The sequence below is a fragment of the Perissodus microlepis genome, chromosome 6 (assembly GCF_051167445.1).
Source record: "Perissodus microlepis isolate ML-2025 ecotype Zambia chromosome 6, ASM5116744v1, whole genome shotgun sequence".
In the NCBI taxonomy this organism is placed as follows: Eukaryota; Metazoa; Chordata; class Actinopteri; order Cichliformes; family Cichlidae; genus Perissodus; species Perissodus microlepis.
In genome coordinates, this window is record NC_140466.1 from 9,022,766 (window position 1) to 9,042,538 (window position 19,773).

The following is a 19,773-nucleotide window of genomic DNA, read 5'->3' on the forward strand; positions in this document are numbered from 1 at the left end:
AACATCACTCAGTAGAACCACTCCGAAATTAATTCACGGACACAGTGATCGACTACAATTAAGCATTTTTATTGAACATACATCCATCTTAGTTGTCATAATAAATGGCTTATGTCAAGAAGTGCAAAACCACACACACTTATGAAGAAAGAAAAATGTCTTTGGCAAGATGCCCCTGATCTTGTTAACAAATTACCTACTGTACTGTTAGTTAAACGTACCCTTCACACAACTTCAGTTTCAGTCTCAGAAGAACTTAAGTCTTTCTCAACAAAAAAACAATAATACCCACAAGAAGAAACAAACAAAAAAAAAAAAGAATCTGTCCATAATGATAAAGCTAATGATTTCATAAAAATGATTAAAGCAACTATTTGGTTCATGAACACGTTACAGAATGTTGTACATAATTTGTAATATAAAGTGGTTTTGAGATTTTATACAGTTCTGTTATTTTTTCAAAGAATCAGACAATATGAAAAATAGCTCATCTTTCGACTACATGTACCACAATTACACAATGACATCTTCTAGCTTAATGAAAGCATTAACGGATAAAGCACTTTCGAGTTTGTTTAGGCTTTGATGGGCAAAAGTCAATCAGCTTAACTGTTTATGCAGAAAGTTACTTTCCTTTTGTGCTGGAAATTCTGGGAAACAATTTTCTCCTCGAGCCGTAAAACTAACGGCTGAAACATTTGTGCTTTGCAGAATTGCAATTTGTGCATCTTTTCAGGTACTCCAAGTAGATTAATTGCATGGCATAATGGTGTAGTCTCATCAGTTGTGGCTACTTAAAGAGATTAGACATAGATTTCTTTGTGGAGGTTTCACAAGGCATCTTTTATTTGTGTTTATCATCTATGGCATACCACTAGAAGCTCAGGAGGCTAGATTGTCAGCATTCAAACTCCTAAAATAACGGGAACTGACAACTATATTCTTTTCCTCTACCACATTGTCTTTGTTTTGTAACAACAGTGCAGCATTATACATATTGTACCATGCTGTACCATAATAGTCTCATAAAGATCCTGTTGTGCAACAGCTTATTTTTAAGATACTCTGGTATTCATAACAGCCAATGACTTATTTCATTACCTTATGCTCATTTCTAATAAGAAACTAATCTCTAATCTTCCCACTAATATATACATGTATATATTTTTTTGACTGCTTATCCAACTACGGTTACAAGGTTACTGGAGCCTGCCATATCAGACATTATGTACATCCTGGACACGTCTCCATTCAAACTCAAACTTAGGGATAGAAATGTAAATTTACCAAAGATGGAAATTGAAGCACCATGACGAAAACCACACAAGCTCAGAAAGAACATGCAAACAGAGAAAGGCAGGTTCAAACTGCTCTGTTGGGTTAAATACTTATGTTAAAAGTAATTTGTGTGCAAACTGTTTTCTTCATAACCATAGCCTTTATTAAATCCTCATTTTAATACAAACTTATACGGGATGAATGTCTAAATGAAGAAAACATATATACATTAAAAGTAACATTTCCTTTCTTGATTGAACAGTACAAATGCAGATGACTGGAAATATAAACCCTGGTTTAAAAAAAAGAAAAAAAAGAAGTCACTTTTCCAGTTGACTAAAATTAGCCTTAATGTGCCTTCAATGAGACGTTAAATCTTTCATGTATGAATAGCAAAGCTGAATAATGTCAAAACTGCGGTGATATGAAAATTCAATACAAATAGTGTTAAAAGTTATGTTTTTTTCATTGTAAAGCTGGTGAAGGTGATAATTCATTAAAGTGACTTTAAAATGTGAGGTGTGATGTTGCCCGTCTCACGTGTAATCTCTATGAAGCTTAACATTCAGTTCATGTTTTTGGTACCTGCTTTCTCTGGGTCTCTCAACATAATGGAAGCCTAGCATTGTCCATCAAATTTCTGCATTTTTAAGGGGGTAGGCACATACTACAAACATTCAACAAATCAATTTTAAAAATGATTGTATACAAAACAAATCTGCTGCATTCCCTACTAACAATTCAGAGGTCCATTTCTCACACATTACAACAAAATGGTAAGACGGTAGGTAATCATCTACTGCTAATTTAAGACTAGATTTAAACAACCGTAGCATCTGCAAGATAAATACCATTTGTGCAAAAGAGGAACCGTTCTCATGAAGATTTGTTAATGCACTAACACTTCCCTATCACTAGTGAGACTTACATAGCAACAAAAACAGACAAAAGGCAGCATGGTTTTGAACTGCTGAAAAAGCACTTTAGAAACATGAGTCTAACGGGACATCCCACAAAGTCTTGTTCTGACATCCATGTACAATATCAGCTTACATAAACACATACTTTGGGTAAATCCACATCATACTTGTCCAAAAATGTTCCTGCTGTGTGTTGTTTTATTACATAGTTCACTACCTGCAGAGAACAAATAGCTTTGCAGAATTGTTGCAAGCACCTGGCAAAGAGAGCTACATTCATCCTAGGCAGTGAACGTCCTGTTCTGACAGCACAACTTCAGCCATCATATGTGTCAGTAGCTTTTGTTGTATGAGAAGGGCAAATAAAGGACTCTGTGTGCGTAGTCTGAAGTCCCAATTGCCACAGGATATTAAAAGGGCCTTACAGACCAAATATAAGCCAAAATACACAGGTTAAGGCCACTGTTCCACACAGGAGCGTGCTTTTTCAACCTCTGGATCTCAGACAATTTTTAGCAGAGATCCTACTTGCTGCTCCCTCACTTCTCACTTGTTTTATCTAAGATGCACACATTCATAAAAAAAGACTTAGAAAGCAAACACTTCCTGAAGTACAAAAACAGTGTAGTGCTCTCCTTCCCTCGTGACAAAGGTGTGTTAACTTTGCTTCAGCCCTGTGGCTCAGTGCTGGTGCTGTGTGCTGGTCCTTCCTGCTCATTGATGGTGTGGAGGAGGAGGCACAAAGGAGGGTTTAGGGAGCCACTACTTATCTGGTGAGCAGGCTGGGGACTTCCTGTTGGCCCACATCCAGGCCGCCTATCAACTTCCCCAAGAGCCTGCTCCTCCTCCACACAGAAGGAGGCCTGATGGCTGCAGCTGTCACAGAATTCGCCTGCTTCCTCCTCTTCCTCGTCAGCTTTCTCATGCCCCAGAAGGCTCTCTAGCTCCCTTAACTCCTTGCTTTCCTGGCCTGTACTTCCAGCTCCACTACAACCACTGCTCCCACGTGTGCCACACACACACACCTCAATCCCAGAATCACCTGTAATTCGTCGCCTCCTTCCACTGGGAAGTCGCTCTTTGTCCTCAACACTACCATCTGACAGGCTGAGATCCTTCAGCAGGGGGTTCTTGCAGGAGTCATCCCCACTTTCGCTTAGTTTTTCCTGGTTGGCGAGTCCCTCTCTGCTAAGCCCTTCTGAGAGCAGTATCACGCCTGAATTTTGTGCCGTTTGCACGGACTTGGTGTCAGGCTTTGGCCTCAAGTCTAAGGTGGGAGGTTGTGGTTCCTCTATGGTGGGCCTACAACACAGGCTATCAGAGACTGGGGGAACTGGGGAAGGCTGAATGGCTGTACAGTGTCCTTGCTGCTGCTCAGGAGCCAGTGGACTAGAAGCCACTGAGGATGGGCCAGTCTGTAAGGCACTGTAGGGAGGGGGAGGAGTCAGCGGCCGGTTGACCACCTCTTCATATTCAGGTAGGAGGTAGTTTGGCAGAAACCCTATAGGAAAAGAAAAAAAAATGCTTTAAAAAGGCTATAAAAAGCACATGAATAAATACATGCCATGCACACCACTGATTATACACACAGGTTTCTGACCTGCCAAAAGAAAAAAAAGACACTTTGACCTCACTGAACTCCCCAGACCAGAATTCAAACAGTTCCAAAACAAAGCAATAGGGTAAAAATGTGACAACAAAAGCTTATTTGTGGGTCAAGTGTGTGCTGAGGGCCATTGTAATTTCACGTTACAACAGTGGCAAGGTACCAAGACAACAATGTTGGTCATTTCCTGTAAACTGAAGCATGCAAACAGGGAAGGTTCTGGCAACACCACAACATGTGGAACCATAGATGGAGTTCCCTGTAAACTGCATCTGTGACAGGTTCCACTGTGTAGTAGGTGCAAAGCCATTTCTTTTAACGAGTTTAAGAATATAGTATGTGCGTTTTTTTTCCAATAAAGCAGCTGCAGCTATCAGTTATTTTATTAATCGAGTAATCTATTCATTTATTCATTGATTAATCGAGTAATCAGATAAGGAATTTGTTTTTCTTATTAATGAGCAATAATAAATACTCAAAAGTTAAAAAAAAAACAAACAACACCCACAGATTTTTTTGTGTCCATTTTAGAAATCCCAATGTTTTAATGCAAACAGCTGTTAAAACAAAACAAAACAAAAAAACCCTAACTTTTTTGTATTCATGTAACATTAAATTTTATTTTGTAAAGAAAACACTTTAAGTGCAAAAATATATAAACAACCTCAAGTACAGCCAAAGGTCAAAGTCGGTAAAATAATATATATTTAAAATCTAAATTAAAGGCATAAAAAAAAAAATGTAAAAAAAGCAAAAAAAAAAAAAGCTTCAATTTTTATTTAATGCAATTTAATTAGCATAATATTTTATGTTATTTCACTTTTAATCTGCAAAATGTTATGAACGCCTTAAATTTTGTTTAGTACGCTCAGTGCCCCCTTTTAGACTGACCCCTGTTTGCAGCAGGTATCGTTTCAATTAGTGGTGCAACGGATCAAAAAATCTCACGGTTCGGATCGGATCACTGTTTTAAGTCACGGATCGGATCAATTTTCGGATCAGCAAAAATAGGGAAAAAAAGACAAAAATTCGACTCGCCATTTACTTAAGTATTTTTTGCCCATTCAACTGAAGACTCATTCCACGCACTCCTATAAAAACAAATTAAGGTGCAATATGGACATTATGGACCATGCTGGGCAGCCTCTACATCCTCTGCACACAGCCATAAACAACCAAAGGAGTCTGTTCAGTGAGAGGTTGCTTCTCCCAAAGTCAAGGAGCAGCAGACTTAAAAAGTCCTTTGTCCCACACGCCATCAAACTGTTTAACTCCTCGCTGGAGGGGAGAGGGAGGGGAAACGGGGACAAAGGAGGGGTGTGCAATAGTTTTTGTTAATATCCAACGGTGTAATAGACTCACAATACTTGAAATGTGCTGCTCCCTTGTATTCTTATTCCTATTTATTCTATTTATCCCTTTTGTATTTTCTGTATTTATATATGTGTATATATGGTATATTTCTGCTCACATTTTGCAACTTCTGTCGGTGCTGCGCTACTGGAAACTGAATTTCCTGGAGGAACCCACCCGAGGGATAAATAAAGTTCCATCTAATTGAATGTAATCTATAGGGCAGTACAGGGCTTTGTATCTACCACTCCGCTGTGATATAACGAGCGGTCACGTGGCTTTCCGTTGCCCTGGAGGTCCACCCATTTGTAGTTAGAGCAACAGAAGATGCCTGGGACAGTTCAGCCATAACTTTAAACTTCTCCTGCGCATACATGCTTGGAACAATCTTGTCACTGAAGTGGACGTGCAACGAGATATCATAGTGTGGCTCAAGCACGTTCATCACCGTTTAAACCCCTTGTTTTGCACAACGGAATACGGCCTCCCGTCTGCAGCTAAACACCCCAATAGCTTTTGTAATAGCTTTAGCCCGGTCGGATTGGGCAGCAAAGGGCTGCTTAAAACACACAGGTTGCTCCTCTACTCGGACCGCTAGCGCTGGCCATAACTACCGCTTGACAGACTGACCACGTGCACCATACACATACTTTTTTTTTTTTCTTTTTCGAATCACGTGCATACCGGACCGTGGAGTGGGATCGGTTCGGATTACGGATCAACCGTGATCCGTTGCACCACTAGTTTCAATGTAAAATAGTACGGCTACAGTTAGTCAACTTATACAGCAACCTGTGTGTTTTAAATATGGCATCACACCAAGTTAACAGTTGATCTGCATATTTCCAATAAACTTCTGTTGACTTACAGCTGATTTTTCTATGTATAAAACAAACTTCGGTGGAGGGAGCAGTTACAAAGTTTGCTTTTTATCACCTTGGGAGTTTGCTGATCAGGTGCTTTGATGAAGAACCCAAGCTTTGTACCCAGTAAACAGCGCTGCTGTTATGGATATTAGAAACATTTTCTTTCACTCAACCTGAGCTCACTGTCTTAATAACGGCTCCACCTGTTTGCTCTGTACCGACTCCACGTTAAACTGTGCCAGTGTCATCATCTCTGCTGCCGTTTTGTTATCATTGTGTGTGGGCTTAATGTTGTCAAACTTTTCATTGCTCCCAAATATGTTTGTATTGCAGGTCTGTTTTAGTCGCAAATGTGACTCGCGTTTCCATTGCGACAGTGGCATGCTACAAATCTGTGTGTTAAACGAAACACTTAAGCAAAGAATTTGTGTCGAGAAATTTTTATCGAATCACTCGATTAATTGTTGCAGCTCTAGTTTTGGAACAAATGATAAATACTGTACTAACTGTACTGTATTGATGTGTATGTGTACTCATGTTCCATTTAATAACCATCACTATTAAGAATAAAAATCTGTAATTCTAGAGCTGATACCAGTTGACTTAATTCCATGTTCACCGATTTCTCAAAACTTTGGATTGTTTACCAAATAATAGGAAACTGAGCCTGTTTTAAACTCTTGTGAGCAGTCTTAAACTAGTTCACAATTTTTGGATTGATCCTAAAGGATTAATAAAGTAACAGTAATTACTTTATTTTAGGCTTTTTGCTTTAAATACAACAAAGACACATTATCATCTCCTTAAAGAGAGCTCAAAAACACTGCAGAGTTCATTTGTTATGTTCACCACTATAACCAACTCTAGTTCACTTGAGACTGTTCATGCAAATCAATGAAATGATGAAACCTTAAATACATAATTGCTCAGTTACGATAAAAAAAAAAAAAAAAAGCTTAATAAATAGTAAAAATATCAACATCAGATTTTGTTGTTTTGTTTCTCTTGCTGTTGTTTTTTAAAAAAAAAAAAAAAGATTTATATAATGTGGGTGTATGTTCGAGTGGCAGAGCTTACTGAAGTAAAAGGGCACAGAGGGGTAGTTGTGTGCTTCACGGTAAGCAATGAGGTTGATCTCGTGCTGCCGTTGTTGCTGCTGTAGTCTGTGTTTGGTGCGGCGATGATGACATACACAGCAGCAGCTTAAAATGAAGATGATTGCCCACACCAACCAAAACCCTAAAATCAGAGGAAGAGCAATTTAGTTTAGTTAATACATGTGAAAACAATGTGACTTTTTTAATATTAAGCAAAACAACATAGTTCAAAGTGGGCAAAAATGTGCTCTCCATTATCCATGTGGTGATGTAACAAGTGCCTGCTGCTAACACAAACATAACATTGCAGATCAAACAGTTCAACACAGTGAAACATCTACACGCTTATACTATACTATAAACAACTATGTATGCATTGCATTATAAGCTTTACACCATGAAAATCCATTTAAACATCAGAGTTCCTTCTTATCAGTACAACAGAGTACTGACAGATTTTCATTCTTTTTCAATTTGGCACCAGAACTGTATGACGTCAGCACCCAAATTTCTACATAGTATGGAAGGCATACTATATAGACGTCTTTCAGGCTACTTAGCCTGAAATATTCTGTTTTGGCCTTATAGTATAATGAGTGCTAATAACTGGATCCATTTCAAAATGTTGAGGTTTGCAGGACATCAACATAAAAAATTATAAAAGAAAGCTGACTTGGATTAGGTGTGGGTGATATATCACATATACTTCATGTATGAAAAGTTTTTACATGTACGATGGTTAAAATGCCTATATCATCGCTACTGAGTATAAATTGCCATGGCAATATTAAGCTGTCTGCATGTAACTCACTGTGAACACACACCCCCTACCCAATGCTGCGAATGGATCACTAATCCAATTCCAACTGGAAATTTTTTACCTGCCACCCTGTGCTGAGCATGCATGTTTAGATTCCACCAGATAGGGGGGAAAAAAAAAAAAAAAAAAATATGGTGACAGCAGGCGTTTCAGACAAGTGAAGGAATTAGACTGTAACTGAAGAGGAGCCAGATTAGCTAGTTCCAAAGAGAAACAGCACTGGATCAATAATCTGGCAGTGGTTTGGACTTCACAAAGAGGACGTCAAAAAAAGGCAGTAATTTGCAAAACATGCCATAAAACCATTGCCACAAAAGGGTGTAGTGCTAGGGCTGGGCGATATGACCCAAAATTCATCTTGATATTTTTTAGCTGGATGGCGATATAAGATATATATCTCGATATTTTTTTAAAGCCATAAAGTAAGAACAAAAAGAGAGTTCTTAGTCAAAGCTGTGTCCCAGATGTCACACAGGCACTTTTATTAAGATACAGCATAGATGTACATGAAAAAAAACTACTCAAAAATAAATTATGAGCATTTATTAAATAATAATGCTCCATAAATAAAAGAAAACTATGTTGTTTTTGTGCATAACAAAGAGCTCACAATTGTGCAGTCAAAATGTAAACTAACAGACGCTGAGCATAATAACAAAGACAGATTTCACAGCTGCTCTGTTCCCAACTTCTACTGCGTGACTGACAGCCTGGAGTTTGAAATCCGCTTCATAACCATGTCTCTTAACAGGTGCCATTTATGGTGCTTATACACACACACACACACACAATACGGTAATATTATGTTGAAGCACAGTACGTATCACTACACGAGGCTCCTCGGTAGCCATAATGCTCCGACAATCCATCAAGCAGTGCAGCTCCGTAGCTTACCAAAGTCGCACTCAAACATTTTTTGACAGATTGCTGAGCGCCGTGTACCACATAAAATCGGTTCGCGGTCATCAAGCACAACCAGAATTCATACATAAGGTGTGTTGTCAACTTTTGAGAGAATGAAAGGTTTTTAGGCTGTGCAGCCCCTCTGGGCTGCATGGCGTTGGCGTGGTGAGCTCGTTATCACGTTGACGCCGTCCAGCCCCACGCACGGGGCGATGCGCAGTAACTCGTTAACGGAGATTTGCCTTATCCATCTTGTCGCTGCCTGCAGGTGAAGCGATGGGGGAGGAGGGGGAGTTGTGTTCAGTGAAGGAGAGAGGCGAGGTCGAGTAACGTTGCGTAAAGACAAAAGTGAACGAAAGACAGGCAAACTTGTGGCTTCAAAAAAAGATTTCAATTAGTATACCGGTACAATTTTAGGCACTATATAGTTGAAAATAACATTTGTTTTTGGAGGTTACTTAAACATATCGTGATATAGCCAAAAAAATATTGTGATATTAGATTTTCCTCATATCACCCAGCCCTGCTGTGGATGGAGTTCTTTGGGGACAAAAAAACCCAGATTTCCCAGAAAACTGTGATTAATCAACTGTGCTTTTTTCTTCCCGTACATCATGTTCTCATTTTCTATAAAGGACTTTTGCAACTGATCTGTTTTGAGCTTGGTCTAAACAGTAACAGCAAACAAAAACTGTCAAACACTTTTTAGGATGTGTTTGAAATAAGAAGACTACCACTACATAATCACAGAAAAATTTAGGAAACTTCACTTCAAGGACAAGACAATCTGGGTCTGTGGAAAATAGGAATGTAAACGATACAGTCCATCATTCAAATCGCTGCTGGCCCTTTACATAAACCAATACTGAGAGCAAGAACTTCAGTAATTTGCTAATACAGTCTTGGATGCAACGTGAGACATTTTCTTTTATTCAGGGCACTGAAGAATCTTAGTTCATTACGTCAATATTTTTTGGCAAGCTGCATTTTACTCCCCATCATGTCCTCAGTGAATAATTAATGCTGTAATATAATTCCCTCTATTTTTACAGGGAGCCCACACCAATTGCTATACCTCACTTTTGCCCTTGAGGCAACCTTTTTGCAACTGTGGCTAGGCAAGACTTCAAATTTACCAAACATAAATGCACTAAGGCAGATAATGCAACTCTGCATTAGTAGTCACTATTTCCAGCAGGGCATATACAGACATGTGACAAATTAAGGGAAAAAACATTGATGCAGTAGCTCTGCAATGGTTTAGAAGATGATTTTGCTTATATGGTTTGGGACCCAGATGAACACCTATGGAAAAATTTTGTCCTTTGAGCTGTTCCTCCAACTTCTTTAAAACACCCAATACATTCAACAGATATGCAGAATCAATGGTAAAGTACCTGACTAAAACACTAGAGTATTAGGTTATTTCAACAGTGCCAGCTGATAAGCAACAAGAACAGTTTCACCATTACATAATTTGTAGATCTATGAGAGCTGATAAGCCATTTTTATTACCCAGCTGAGTGCATGCCATGGTTAAAAAAAGGTTTGAGTACCTATTAAGAATCTTTATGTGAAGAAAACAACAACAATTTAATTTAAACATTAGTATTCCCCATTAGTATTCACGATGTTTTTAATGGTGATATCCTTGAATCTGCTACTTATCTTAACAGCAGTCCCTGCCATGATATCACAATGTTGATTACATTGCACTCAGAGAGTTCCTACAAATCTGTGACCTCTGACTACAGAGAGCTAAGACTAAAACTACACAGGTGCGCCTAAAATATAATAGAATTGAGATGATGAATGCTGAATATGCATTTAGTCAAAGTAATAATAAACAAGTTAAACTGCTAATATCAAATTGCACAGGTTACAACATTAAACAAGGAAAGCCCTATAGATTTTATAACTGGACTCACTCATTATGCCAGCATTGCACCCTTTCATCCTTGTCTATCCTCTTGCCCTTTATTTCTATCAAGCACTTTTTCTAGCATCCCAAATTTTCCCCTTATAAATACTTTAACCTGGTGAACATGATCTGCTCCATCTGACCATGAGAGTTTGCTCACTGTTGCTGGCAGTTCAGTCTTAGTTTAAGAATAAAATGTAAATTTAATTCTGAGGATGACACTCCACTTCGAGACATCTAACCTTGTTTTGTAAGGTTGCTTAAACTACAATTTTAAGCATCACAATTTATGTGTACCAGTCTTGTTTCGGCACTAAGTGTATTTATCCCATTACTCTTTCAGTCCTTATTACAATGCATCAGCTTAATATTACAATGATTGCTTTTGTCATACCTTATCTATTAGTGCCTACCACAGAGTGAAAGGTCTAAGAATTAAGATCAAACACACAAGAAGAAAATTAAACTTACACCAAAGCTCATAGTAGTAACTGCAGCACTGAGATTCCCCACAGCAATGTCCAGACTCACAGATGTAGCTCTGGTTGTTAACACCTTCACAGTGCAGCAGGCTCTGCAAAACAAGTAAAGAAATGCAGTCACTTGTTAGTAGCTACGTCCAATAACAAAGACAAAATAAAAATTATCTGAGCCTATAACACAATAAAAAAGTCTACAAAATGAAACTGGTTTGAACAACATCACTGCCACCGACAGGAGTATTATGTTCTTTAAGTTCTCCATACTTATGGTATATATATATACACAATTTTAGTCAGCTTACTAAAGCATACACCCTATCTGGGGTTTTGTTAATCTTTCTGAACATTTGGTTGACATAGGTTAATTATCCCCACATTTGTGACACAAAGAAAAAAAGAAATATCAAAATCAATTACTTATTTTCACTTGCCAACAGAACAATGACATGTACATCTACTTTAAATCTGATATCAGCCAATATTATCTTCTTAGAGTGAAGTGGTGATACAGAATCCTGATACTTTAATATGAGAAAGAATTCAGAAGGTTTAAAACAAACAAACAACAACAAAAACAAGAACAAAAAACACACACACACACACACCTAACCCTGATCTGTCATTTTGAATATTAATAATAACACTGCAGATAATGTAGAAGCCATACATTTATACTTGTTCTGAACTAAACATGTCGTAATCACTTATGCTTGGAAACTACTAGAATTTCACTAATGTTTAAGACACGTATCAAGTGTATGAATCACAGCCAGCACAAAAACCACCCAGTATGCTTCCCAGAACAGTGAAAAAGAAAAAAAATTTAAATTCAAACTTCAGCTAAGGCCAAATGAGAATGAGGAAAATGTCAAAATAAATAGGGCACTTGTCTCCACTCCAAGCACGTGGTTGCTTGCTTTAATAGTCAATATAGCAAACTAGCAGCGTGGTCAACAGTTAACTTTACAAAACATGTTAGTGAGCTGACTGCCACCAAACCTGTAAAAACTTCCATTGTGAAATAAACAGAGAAGACAGATCGCTATAGAAAAAAAAAAAATGAGAGAGCATTGTAATCAAAAACCTTGAGACAGCTTTACAAACTTTTCCAAGTAGATCAGTTATTCTAGATTAGCTAACCAAAGTTCTATATCTGGATTTTTTATCTCTCTGTAGATTACCAGTGCAGGTCCCCGACTGAGAGGCATGATGATCATGGGTCCACAAATCCTAGACAGGTTTCCTCTACCACATGGGTCATTAAAGTCAAACAGCTCTCAAGCATACTCTCACCCTCTCACACAGCCTTCCTCTCCGTCTTTGTAGACCACACACACACACACACACACACACACACACACCAATCCAGGCCCAAACAGTGGACAAGGATTGCTTTACGGAAATTTCCAAGCAGCAGTGGAGAGCGAGCTGCTAGCTGAGCCACTGCATGAAAATAACTTGTGCAGAGTGGTGAGAAGTGCGTTAAGTATGAGGGAGGGAGGGAGAGAACGAAAGAAAATCAAAGAAACTCCAGACACACAAGAATGATTTGTCACACAAGAAACACCAGATCAGCACAAAACAAACTGCTGACATAAAATTATAGCCCCTATTTCAAATCTGATGGATTGTCAGCCGTTTCGGCTTCATCAACATGACATTTTTTAAAATTCAGTTCCACAGCTTTAATTCTGTGTAATAATTACTGGATGTTCTGTTCCTTCCTTCATCCACTGTGAACATCCACGGTCACCACTTCATGCATAATGGACCTTCCATGTGTATGGACATGTGCAGGTATATATGTCTGTATATGTATACATATGTATATTTAGTGTGTACATGTGTGTGTGTACATGTCTATAAATAGGAACAGTAGTGGTAAAATAGCTATATCAAGCTATAGTTTATGTCTTCCATATTTCCAACTATATTCATAATCACATACTGTGTATGCTACCATTGTATATAGTGTATTATCTTACTTTTTTTCATTGATTGTACTTATTTGTATTTTTGTATTTCCTTCTGATATCTGTACCTGAGCTGAGGTGACGCAAAAAATTTCCCCGTTGTGGGATCAATAAAGTCTTATCTTAAGTTTGTTTTTTGATAACATCAGCTGTTTTCACTGACTCACAAGCCAATCTCAACAATATGCTGTGCTCCTTAGGGGTTGGGCTTTTTATTGCAATTCAGTAGAGAAAACCATCTAGTTTGTTTGGGTCTTCAGCACTGAGTGTTCAGTCATCAGTGCTGCATGCAAAGAATGGAGTAATGAATGGGGAGGGGGCTTCAAGATTTTACAACAGTTTAACAGGAAAAAGTACTATAGTTAAGTCTTTAACATGAACATGCATGAACTAATCTGTTTTGCCTAAAAAAAGATCAGGTGATTACCACAAACTAGACCTAAAAAAAACCATCTGAGAGCATTCCCAGTTCTTACTTTTTAGTCACCCTAAGAGACCGTGAGCGAGCAAAGAATCTGGACTAGTGAGATTCCCCTGTCTCTAATCCAAGCAATCAAGAGACAATGAGACAATCCACCTCTCTTATGCCACACTTGCAGATTAAAGGCAGATTTGGTTACTGTCTCAGATTACTATTGCATCAGAAAATAAATTAAGCTTATTAATGAGAACTTGCTGAAATGACCAGTTCAAACATCTGCTGGTGACAATCAGACACTGTTACTGGAGATACAAGGCAGCAGTTCTTTCTTAAGTCTTGACTGCACAATCAGAGTTGATCCACTTAGCTCAGGCCTGTAGAACTTGGCAAGTCAGACGATGCATGCAAGGACCTTGCTGCCCTTTTATTAATCTGTCCTACAACAAAGAAAGGCACTCTTTCATAGTCATGAAGGTTATGCATAACAAAAAACTCCTGCAGCAACTGTAAATGCTATGAATGCACCCGAGAAAGGTGCGGCAGCTTAGGAGGAGAGTTTAGTAAACCAGAGTTGCTGAATTTTATCTCCAAGTTAACAAACAGTATGTTCACAGCAGCTAAAGCTTTGCCTCAAGAGAAAACATTTATACAACAGTTTTGGCTGTTTAAGAGGTAGTTAATTCTAAAATTACAAACTGGATTATCTATGATTGGCTTTACATCTGATGTCTTCCAATATAGCGTAAGCTACACTTTGCAACATTACCATGTCAGAAACTTCTCATTTTATACAGTGCAGAGGTATTACTGATGCTAATTCTTTCTGAAGAGTCCCATGGCCAGGGAAGACCTTTTAAGCTTTTGAGGCTGATGGGTTTTTTTAAACCTGATGACTGTGTTTCCACTGTTAGGAAATTATTTTACTGAAAAAAGGGAAGGCAAAACAAACATTTCAGGGTGCTTATGTGTTTGAAGAAAGCAAGAGATGGACGGGGACAAGGATCCTAGTCTCAAAGGCTGCCCTTACTTTACCCTATGATTGAGAGGGACTGCAGGATTTAGGGCCAGTTTGAAAAGGCTTTAAGTCAAAATAGCAGTGAAAAGCCAAACCATGTGCCTTTTTAGCCTTTTGTTTCTCCTACTCAGTTTAAACGGTTAAGTAAAGAAACAAAGAATCGCAGACTTTTAGCAGTGATGAATACCAACCTACCACCCATTAAAACATCAGAGTGACAGCTCATGCAGGTCAAGCTTACAGTTTTAGCTTTGTCTTTCACTACCCTGGGAAGTCTTTTTTTCCCTTTTTTTTTGTTGTAATTTTAATGTGTGAATGGACCTTTTTTCAAACTTACATTGTATAATGAAGAGAATAACTCTTATTATGAACCGCTGCCAAATGGTAATCAACATAATCACTTATTATAATAACATGAAACAGATACAATATACCTGAAATCACTATATTAAGTTTTGGAGGTGTGAAAGCACATGGCACATATAGTCGGGATCTTGTGCTGCATCTATTGCATCTACTAAGTTTATACTTCTGTTGTCAGCAAATTACCTGCACACACGTGCACTGATAACATAAAGACATAAAGCATGTGACATTACATTGATAATAGTAGTCATCTGTAATTACTTTACTCCCAAAGTGCTGAACTTACTCATAATCTATTACACTACACATGTCAAAACTTGTGAAGAATTTAACCTAAATTAAGTATTAAAGCCAGTAGGGTAATAATTTTCCCTTCCTTCTTTTTTCTTGCCAGTACTGAGTACAAAAAAACCCTTCCTGGAAGTGTTACTGGACATAAGCAACGAGTTAACGATTCTGGTCACACAGGAATGCCCATTAAATTCAAACTTCACATTTAGTGCTCACATTATGTTGTCACATTGCTCCTGATTAATAAAACTTTGCTAGGCTCTAGCCAACCTTTCTGTGATTGGTTGTTGAGTTGTTAGTTGGGTGAAGACTCTTTGTAACACTGTTAAATTTCAATGAAAATGAAAACAAATATTTCCTTCATCAGCTTTTCTTGTAAGTACACAAGTGAACTGTAGCTTTCACTTGGTGAGACTTCTCACTGTGTGAAGCAAATCCAGTTGACTCCTACCTGACAGCAGCTCAAATCACTCACAAGGTAATGGAAAAAAATTTACAGCAGACCATTGTTCCTTCAGATATTTTTTTAAATAATCAACAACATACAAGTCCAACAGAGCACCAACATTAGCTGGCACTTTCAAACCAGTCAAGCCTGCTGTCAAAAACAGACTTCTGAAACAGAGTATATGTTTCCAAAACAATTTCACCTACTTCCAAGATGCACAAAAACAAAAATCTGAAGAAGTTAGAGCTCCAGCACCACTTGTACTCTACAGAACAATTTCATATCTGACGAACATGTTTCTGGCTGGTGGCCTTAATCCCCACAGGGCTTAACTGCTTTGAAAACTAGTCTGTCAAACAGAGCAAGTTTCATATAAAGCTGAATACTCAATTGGGACAAATACATTCATGTTTACTTTCTGAAAGGACTTATTAATAACTGACATTGTCCTGAAAAACAAAACAAAACATACCAATAAGCTAATTTTTACAGTGACAGTTGCAGTATTTTGCTCTGGTGAAATGGGCTAGAGCAGTACAGGATATATCAAAGATAGGGTAAACCTAGACTACAAAGAGGTCCATAGGATTGTTTGAAAATAAATAACAATATATTTGCATACATTTTGCATGTGTATACCACCATGGTAGGGCTGTTTGATATAATGATATATATCGGATGACAATATAAAAACGTCTATGGTTTCATTTTACGCTATCGTTTGTTTCGTGGTGTCGCAAAATAAACTGTTTACGGCAATATTTTTTCATCGTTTTGATGGTCACTGTAGTGGCTATATTAATTTCTTAAAGTTCTCTCCTTCTTTTATATTTAATATAACCACACTACGGACGGACAAGCGCCTGTTTTTATACTTTGTGGTTAGCAACAACGACGGTAACACCATCGTGTGTCCGCTTGTTTATGTTCCACATAAACCTTTCACAATAAAGCTCAAGATCCCGTTGAGACTTTTCAAAATAAACTGAATCACGTGAAAGAGCAGATTATTTACGGATGAGAAGTAAAAAAGAGCCGCCAGGTGCTAAAAAATAAACCTTAGACTCAAACGTTAGAACAGGCTTTTCGCCGCAGCACGCCGTGTAATAAATACTCACAAAGAAAACGGCGTCTGTTACAACTTATGTCTAAAAATGTATCGTTTCATGCATCTGTTAAAACACTGGACTCCAGCTACACGACACGCAGCTAGAAACACTTCCCGCAAGTCGAGCTACCCGAGATTCACAGAAAATGTTACATTTGTGTGATTTATATCGTTATCGGGACGATAGAATTCTTATATCGGGATATGAGATTTTGGTCATATCGCACAGCCCTACACCATGGCATATTTTAAATTAAACAACTAAAGTGGATACTTTAAATATTTAATTAACTGTTTGGAAATTACATTTTTATAAATACTCCCCCCATTTTCAGACTTAAGTAATGAAACAAAGTAACAACTTTAAATACTTGAGTAAAAGTACTTGTTGCTTGTCTGTGTCTCTCTCTGCCTATTTTTTTTTATTTTTTTTTTTAAATTCTGTAACTAAAAGCACATTAAAGAATTTCCCATTTTTCTCTCTTAGGGAACTTCTGGGTTGCTTTTGCATTATGTGTTAGATGACTGACCTTTTGGATCAGTTTTAAAGCATTTAACTGAATCTGAGCTGAGAATATAGTGCTGTAAACTTCCGAATTCATCATGATACGTCTATCAGCAGTGATATCATTAATAAAAACTAGCAACCCAGCTCCACTTGCAGCCATACATGCTGACAGTGGCCTCCACACCGTTTGACAGATATTAATGTACGTTTCAGATAATGAACCTCTTTCACCACGTCTGCCTTCCCATTATTGTGGTAGAAGTTAATCTTGGTTTAATCTTTCCAGTGTTTTTTCTATTCTTTTTTCATTACTGGACAGGCGCTTGTCAAATCAAATCTGGCCATCATGTTCTGGATTGTAGACTGTGACAATAATACACCTTCCTCCATGTCTAGATGTTTTTAACGGCATATCCTGGCCAGCACAAAGAGTACTACAATCACCCGCTTTAGTCATTTTCTGTGGTCTTTCATTTGTTCTGGGGTTGCTGAGCTGGCTGGTGCATTCCTTCTTCTTAAGAATGAACTGTTGATTTGGCCACTCCTTCAGTTTTTGCTGTCTCTAGAATAGTTTGATTTTGATTTTACAGCCCAATGATGTCCTCCTACACTTGTATCAAGATCTCTTTGGACTTTGTTTGAAAGTTGCAGCGAACAGCTACCAAATGCAGTTCAGTTCAAGCTCGTGAAGATGCATTTCTGGTGTGCCCATGACACTATGCAATGCATTATAGACCTCAGCTTTGGCGTCCCAACACACCAAGGGTTCTCTTTACGTTTTTATCTTACCACTGAAAAGTCATATGTTCAAGGCTAATTTCGTTTCTAAATATGTTGTGTGTCACAGAAAATACAACAATATGGTTTAATACAGCATGCCTCCAGAAGTGGGGGGAAGTACCATTAATGTAATCTAGAACAAGGACTAATACATTTAAAACATCACCCCTGACCCCTTTTAGAGTAATAAGCCTTCTTATTGAGGATATACAGTTCATGTATGTTCATGTAATTAAAAAAAAAAAATCACTGCTGATTTTATACTGTATGTGTTAAAACTGTACATCACTGTTTACGTAAAAACGAAGAAACTTAAGAATCCAGTTCTGTTCTGTTCACGAAGCTACTCCCAATGTTTTACATTTATTTTTGTAAAAGGAAAAAACATCAAGGCCCAAAGACTGAAATAATGGGAGCAGACTACCACGAAGCCAAGACAGTGATAATAATATATATAGCTCTTCGACACAAATTAATTACAGAGTGAAGTTCATACGAGCTATTTTTATGTTGCTGGTAACTACACCGCTCTTGATCCAAGTCAGACGATTTTGTTCTGTTTACTGCTATGGTAGCAGTCAGGCATGAAGAACTGCTTTTAGTAATCGTGCTACTCACTTCTGGCTAAAATGTCAACCGCCTATCATAAAGAAAACAGACCAAGGCCCTGACTCACTGATCTTTGTTTTTTTACTTCAACGGTGCGTTAGCTGCCGAAGCTAGCAGCCGAAGTAAGTTAGCAAGCAGGCAGCTAACGTATTTCCTGACAACACGGTAAGAGTTGCAGCAGGCAAATATCAACGACAGCAGATTTTTAGAAATGTATCAAAGACTAGGCGAGCTTGTTATAAAGCAGAATAAAAATTCCCTATTCGGATAGTCGTCTACCTTAGCCCGGTATCTATCTAGCTAGCTATCTGAGAAAGCCTTGTTTTTGAGTGAGCAACCTTACCGTGTCGGCTGCTGCGGACTCGGTGGGGGTGACAGAGCCAACAGCGTGCAAAAACAATCCCATTTTAAGACCCGAACATTCGCCTCTCATTCCTCCAAAGGGGGCTCTGACTACAACAGAAACATAGGCATGCAAAACACTTGTTTTCATAAACTGTGTTCGACTATCTTTAAGTATTTCTCGGCCCGTATCGCGTTGCGAGGCCGCTGTAAGCACCGCCCCCTTTGCGTACTGGGCATTACAAAAAACGATGCTAACGCAACTGGTTGCTGTCGGTGCCACTGACTGATACAGCTGTTATACAAGCCGTTCCCTAGCTCAGGCACTCCGCTTCGGTCAGCTGGGTGTGGCGTGGTCGCCTCTATACGTTGCATGTGCGCAACGTGATGGGCGTTCGGTGCCGTGGATCATAACTGGTTTTGCGGATTGACCAGCGATTGGACAGTCCCAGCCAGATGGGAAGAGTCTGGCCAATCACTAATCGGTGCGTCTCCCGTGCATGGGGTTGTTATGATCCTGGGTTAACGTCTCAGTTTCGTGGGAACATACCTTCGGAACAGCCAAGTTCTTCTCAACAGCAAAATAAAAACGTCTGTGTTTTTGTAAGTCGTTTCCTTTATTTGGCCTTTTTGAAGTGATAAAAGTGATGGGAGAGAGGTTCTACG

General features: G+C 38.4%; 1 protein-coding gene across 1 annotated transcript; it reads right to left on the minus strand.

Moving 5' to 3' along the window:
• Positions 1-48: 48 nt before the first annotated feature.
• Positions 49-19,514, minus strand: wbp1lb (WW domain binding protein 1-like b). The gene is made up of 4 exons (XM_084930558.1): positions 19,109-19,514; positions 11,236-11,338; positions 7,101-7,262; positions 49-3,699 (listed from the first exon to the last, which is right to left on the minus strand). The coding sequence occupies exons 1-4, from the start codon at positions 19,256-19,258 to the stop codon at positions 2,867-2,869; spliced, it is 1,248 nt and encodes a 415-aa protein (XP_084786684.1). The 5' UTR covers positions 19,259-19,514; the 3' UTR covers positions 49-2,866.
• Positions 19,515-19,773: the final 259 nt, after the last annotated feature.